Below are 6,000 nucleotides of genomic sequence, written 5' to 3'. Positions count from 1 at the left end.
CTCAGCTGGCCTGGAACTCACTGTGTAGACCAGGCTGGCTTTGAACTCACAGAGATCCACCTGCCTCTGCCTCCCGAATGCTGGGACTAAAGGTGTGCACCACCACAGCCTCTTTTTCTTTTGAGATGAAGGTCTTCCTATGTAGTTCAGGCTGTCCTGGAACTCATGATCATCCTGTCTCAGCCTCCTGAGTGCTAGGATTTCCAGTGTGTGCCACTATGCCTGGATCATATGTGTGTGTGTACACATGTGCATTGCATATAAATGTGTGAAGTGCATATATATGTGTGAACATGGGTAGGTGCACCCCTGTGAAGGTGTACATGCATGTGTTGGGGGTGGGACAGGAGACAACCTTGGGTGTCCTGCCAAGTGCTATCCACCACTTTTTCAGAGAGGGTTTCTGTCTTTCACTGGCCTAGAACTCACCATGTAGGTGAGGCTGGATGGCCAGAAGCCCCAGGATTGGCCCATCTCTGCCTCCCCAGTGCTGGGATTACAAATCTTAAAACAAAAGCAAAAACACATATTTGGGGGATAAAACCCAGGCCCTTGTGCTTGTTTACCAGCTGAGCTATCTCCAGCCCACTTCTTTAATTTCTGAACACTAAAGTAACATTCACACAGCAGATGAAAGGAAAGCCTGTTCTCTGCTCAGGACAGCACAGGCAGCCAAAGCCGCCCCAGCTAAGTACGGATGGCTGTGTCAAAGCACTTGTGGGGTCAGCATTCCCATCCACAGGAGATTCAGAACACACTGCAACAGCACAGCCAGAGGCACTTGGAAAAGCAGACCAACCTCCGGACTCGCCAGTTCCCTCTCAGGATGCTGTGCTTAATCTTCTTCTCCTGTTCTTCATTCATATACGGGATTCCATTTTTAAGAAACTAAAGACAAGAACAGAGCAGGGAGACTGGTAAGCAGAATCCGGGGAGACAGGGAGCAGAGTGAGGGGAACCCTTGGTGTCATATAGATAAGGAAGAGAAGGGAGGGGAGATGGCCATGCTGGCAGACTAGGGTAGATTTCCACACCCCATTCCCCTCCTCCAGGGTCACATATACCTTGTTATAGTCGAAGCCATACTGATTCAAAAACTGAACACTAGAAGCCTGGAAAGAGAATTCTGAATCCAAAATCCCAAATGTTGTAGGGAAGAGGAAGAAGTTACAGGAATGGGCTACATACCTGTGAAAAAGACAGTTACAAGGAGAAAAACCTCAAGCCACCACAAAACAAAAACCACCACCAAACTGCTCTGGCTCATATGGCAGGTCCCCAGTGGGCTCTTTTTTTATTAGCTGAAAGTTCACTATACTCTGTCTAGGGGCCAAAGAAAACAGGCAGTGTCCTGCCCCTGGGGAACAAGGCCTGTGGCAGAAACAGGCCTTTGATCAGCCCATGGAGCTGTGATGCATGGAGAATAGCAGGCTGGACTCTGCAGTTGCTCAGAGGCAAGCGAGGGTTGCCCTCATACGTGGAGCATCCTTCTGGACTGTTGGTGCCTGAGTGCTGCCAGGCAGCTTAAACATCGCTCTCATTGCAACACTCCGTATTAACTACTCTGACGAAGGTGCCGAAGAGCCAGCTGATGGAGACAAAAGCATGGTCACTTAAGACACAGGGCAAGGGCTGGAGAGATGGCTCGGCAGTTAAGAACACGGGTTGTTCTTTCAGAAGACCCAGTTTTGAATCCCAGCACCCACATGGCAGCCAACAACTGTCTGTAACTCCAGTTCCAAGGGATCCGACAGCCTCTTCTGACCTCTGTGGGCACTGATACGGGTACAATGACCTACATGCAGGCAACACACACATACACACAAAATTAAAAAATTAAAAAAGATACAGTGCAAGAGAGGCAGGAAAGGCCCCACAGAAAAGGTAATACTTCCAGGAAGATTTGAAGGGTAAACTGGAATCCTCAGAGGACAGGGATTTCTCTGCCAGAGTCAGAAGTCAGAGCCAACAGTGTCCAAGACAAAGTGGTTCAGACACCAGAGTTAGAGTCTGAAGAGAAAATGCTGACAGACACAGATGGAAAAAATGGTAGGCTTTGCAAAAGCTCTTTATACATACTTGTTTGACTCTCCTTCAATACTGGAAAACAGAGACAATCCTAGAATGAGAGCAGAAGTAACGAACACTGAGGCAAAGGCACCCCAAGTCAACCAAAGACAATACTCTTCTAAGCAGGCTTCGCTTCCACAGACCGTGTGGGATGCAGAATAGGATCACATCCTTATTGAAAGACTTGAAGCTTGGCGACTGCCAAATTGTAGCTTGTGCTGGAATTACTAAAATGTAATTGTGGCCCATTTTTCAGGCACCAAAGTATTAAAACAACATTTTGATAGTTTTAAAGCTAGCCAAGAGTCAGGTGTGATGGCACACACTTGTAATTCCAGCATTTGAGAGGTAGAAGCAGGAAGATCAGAAATTGAATGGTTTGGCTACATAGGAATCGGGAGTGAATCTGTGTTAGCTACATGCATAACCTTGTCTCAAAAAAAAAAAAAAAAGGCAAACAAAAACAAAACTATCAGCTAAAAGAGACTCCAGAAAGCATAAGGACTTACAAATTTAAGCTGGGTATGGTATGGTGACACATAGCCTCCCCTCTTGGGAGGCTCAGGTAGGAAGACTGCTGTGAGTTTGAGGCCATCCTGGGCTACAGTGTGAGATATGTCAAAAAAACAAAAACAAAAACAAAAAAACCCAGCCATTGAGGTGGTTCAGTGGGTAAATGTGCTTGCCACATAAACCGGATGACCTGAGTTCAATCCCTGGAAAGCGGAAAGAGAACCAACTCCACAAAGTTGTCCTCCGACCTCCACACGTGAGCCATGGCACATGTTTCCACACTCACACATCATAAAAAATAAAATTTAAAAATTTAAAACACAAAAACAACAAAAAAGACATAAATTAAACTATATGAAAATGTCTAGACAATCACACTCAAAAGGATAAAGTTTTCAAAATGGAGGAAGAACGGAAACAGAACTCAGAGTCACAATAATTCTCAAGATCTTAGAAGAAAACCAACAGCAGAAAAGAGCCAAGGACAAAGACAGAGGGAGAGCACACAGACACACACGTGTACACACACATGTCATTCACAGCGAAAGGAGAGGTTAGAAGAAACTGGCCCATAGCCTGTGTTTGTAAATACCATTTTACCTCAAAAGTTAAGGTTGATGTACATATTAGTTGTAGCTGATTTCCCGTTACAAAGGCAGGATTTGTAATTGTAACAAAAATCACATTACCTGAAAACCCTAAGATACTACCTATTCCTTCACAGAAGTTGTTCGCCCCCCTCCCTGGTGTTACAAATCAGAAAATTAATTTTTTCCACAACAAGAAATTTCATACCGGCAATTCTCAGTGTTTTTCTGTGGGAAATGAGCACATACACTGTTGTTGGTATAAATCACTGACAACTTTGTGGATAGTTGGTTAAGAAATACTTTGGTAACATATCAGTACTTTAATGGACATCCTCTAACTGCAATTCCACTGCTGGAAGTATCCCAGGTGTTCAAAAGTGCAGTATTGTGTAAACATGAAAGCAGCCCACAAAGAAAACTTCTGCTAATTATACACAAATAGTCTGTTGCTGATGCAGAAAGATCCCCAAACTCCGTCAAAATCTGAGAGAAAAAAATAAAACAACAAAAAAAAACCAAATGCAAAATATTTGTAGTATCCTGTTTATGTAGATTTTCTTAAAAAAAAAATCACACACATGCTAGGCATGGTGGGGCACACCTTTAATCCCAGCATTCGGGAGGCAGAAGCAGGCAGATCTGTGAGATCGAGGCCAGCTTGGTCTACATAGTGAGTTCTAGGCCAGTGGATGCTAGAGGGAGACCCTGTCTCAAAAAGACAAAAAAATAAAAAATAAATAAAAATGAAAAAATAAAAAAAAATTTAAAATGTCACACATACAACCTTTATTCAGAAGGTGGAACAGGTTTAACGGTGATGCTCCCCAACATTGGTTTGTTTAGGCCTGGAAATAATACCTGCTAGTTCTAAAACGTTGGTCATATAAGCAAGATAAGATGGAAAACAGGACAAGCATAGAAAACGACACCCAGCTTCCTGAAGACCAAAGCTGGTTTACCAGCAGGAAACCCAGACAGTAAAAGCCCTCTGATAACAGCTGAACATCACACTCACCAATCTGACAGATTGTGAACTGCTGTACACTCTGCCGGGTCTTCAGGTACCACTCAGAAGGCAAATCAAAAAGACTGTGAGGAAACAGGTGTCTCACTCCACAGCCACGGTGATCGGATCCAGGCTCCAGGCCCCCGGGGTGGGCTATCCTTGTACCCACGACTAAGGGAACACTACAGCATCCAGTAGCAAAAGCCAGGTCCCTCAACAGCAGGGAGCCACCCACAAAAAATGTCCTACCCCCCCTCCACCTGCTGAGAAGCGATGCTGGCTGGTCTGGCCAGGGTCCTAGATTCTAGGCAGACACAGGTGAGTCCTGGCTCTCGGGGCTCTAAGACAGCTCTAGCTTTACCTGATCTGTTGGGGCTGGGACAGGTTTGAACGCAGACCGGTGAACTCTATGTCCAGACCTGCGTGGGGAGCCAAAAAGACTGAGTCCCAGGCGCGGGGCAACCACCACCTGCAACGCTGCACGTGCTGCAAGCGACCTACATGCACCTAGGTCCACCCGGGGACCAAGGACGCGGGTCGGACGGCAGCCTGGGGTGTGTCCCACGCAGGGTGGTGGGGAAAACAAAGGGGGAGGGCTGCGGCTGGATTGCTTGGACCCCTGCAGCCGTGGGAAAGGACGCTTCCATCCGGTTCCCACACCCCCAAGAGCCACTGCTCCCTGGCGGGGGCCCGGGGACCGGCCTGCCATCCCAGGCGCCTCACCCACGAAGTCTGCACCCGAGACGAGCTCCTGCAGCAGCGGGAGGCTCTGCTCAAACTCATCCGCGCCCACGTCCATGGCCGCCCGGATGCCGCCGCGTGCTGCACACGTGTTTCCGCTGCGCAGGGCCTTTTGCGCGCTCGTGCACGTGGAGCGCCGCGGGTAGCCTTTATCCGCTGGAGGGGGATAGCCTGCGGCAATGCAGCTGCATGAGGGCAAGCTGGGATGAGGGCATGCTAAGTACATGGCTTAGCTAGGGTGTCCTTCGCCCCCACCCCATGCCTGCCCACACCACTTCCTGTGCTCTTAGCATCAGCTTCCAGTCACCAGCCCAAGGTTTAGCCCTCCCTCTGCATTCTAGAGTTCCATCTTTAGCTTTAAACAGCATTTATTCATCAATTCCGGGCGCATGCTGAGGTCTCAGAGCCAAGCTTACAAAGTGACGCACACAGGATTGTGGTTGTTCTAAATGAACACTGAATACCAGAGAGTAATTTTTTTAGAAAAAACATTTTTTTAGAGCGTGGTGTGGCAGCACATGCCTTTAATCCCAGCACTGGGGAGGCAGAGACAGGTGTATCTCTGAGTTCAAGGCCAGCCTGGTCTACACAGTGAGTTCTGCCACAGCTGGGGCCACAGGAAGACCCTGTCTCAAAATGACCAAAAAAAAAAAAATTTTTTTTAATTTTACGTGTATGAGTGTTATGTGTACACCAGCGTCATGCAATATCCTTGGCGGTCAGAAGAGGGCGTCGGATTCCCCTAGGACTGGAGTTAAGGAAGGCTGTTGGCCATCATATGGGTGCTGGGACTCCAACCTGGGTCCTCTGCAAGAGCAGCCAGTGCTCTTAACTGCTGAACCATCTCTCCAGCCCTGAGAGTAATTTATTTCACCAAGTAAATGTAGAATTGAGGTATACATTAAAATATTTGGAAAATCTTCTAAAAGCCACTTTTAACTATTTACAGGTTGTTTTTTTTTCCTTATCTACCAAGTAGCCAGAAAGTTCACACTTTGCAACTTTCAGAGAGCTGCCTAGTTTCCACCTCCCCCAAGCTCCAACCTAGGTAGCCTGCATGACTTTCTAAAGCTTTCTCTC

General features: G+C 47.1%; 1 protein-coding gene across 1 annotated transcript in view; it reads right to left on the bottom strand.

The window, feature by feature from the left end:
* The window catches only part of Pnldc1 (PARN like, ribonuclease domain containing 1), a 23,112-nt gene extending 17,933 nt beyond the window's left edge, over positions 1-5,179 (bottom strand). The window contains exons 1-6 of the mRNA XM_008833868.2: positions 4,903-5,179; positions 4,541-4,598; positions 4,189-4,262; positions 2,080-2,119; positions 1,065-1,188; positions 800-888 (exon numbers count right to left, since the gene is read on the bottom strand). Of these exons, the coding sequence (XP_008832090.2) occupies positions 800-888; positions 1,065-1,188; positions 2,080-2,119; positions 4,189-4,262; positions 4,541-4,598; positions 4,903-5,146 (629 nt within the window). The 5' untranslated portion in view covers positions 5,147-5,179. The remainder of the gene's footprint in view (positions 1-799; positions 889-1,064; positions 1,189-2,079; positions 2,120-4,188; positions 4,263-4,540; positions 4,599-4,902) is intronic.
* Positions 5,180-6,000: the final 821 nt, after the last annotated feature.

The sequence above is a fragment of the Nannospalax galili genome, unplaced genomic scaffold (assembly GCF_000622305.1).
Source record: "Nannospalax galili isolate Female #2095 unplaced genomic scaffold, S.galili_v1.0 scaffold497, whole genome shotgun sequence".
Taxonomy (NCBI): domain Eukaryota; kingdom Metazoa; phylum Chordata; class Mammalia; order Rodentia; family Spalacidae; genus Nannospalax; species Nannospalax galili.
Note: the sequence above shows the minus strand (reverse complement) of the source record. Positions and strands in the feature narration are given on the sequence as shown.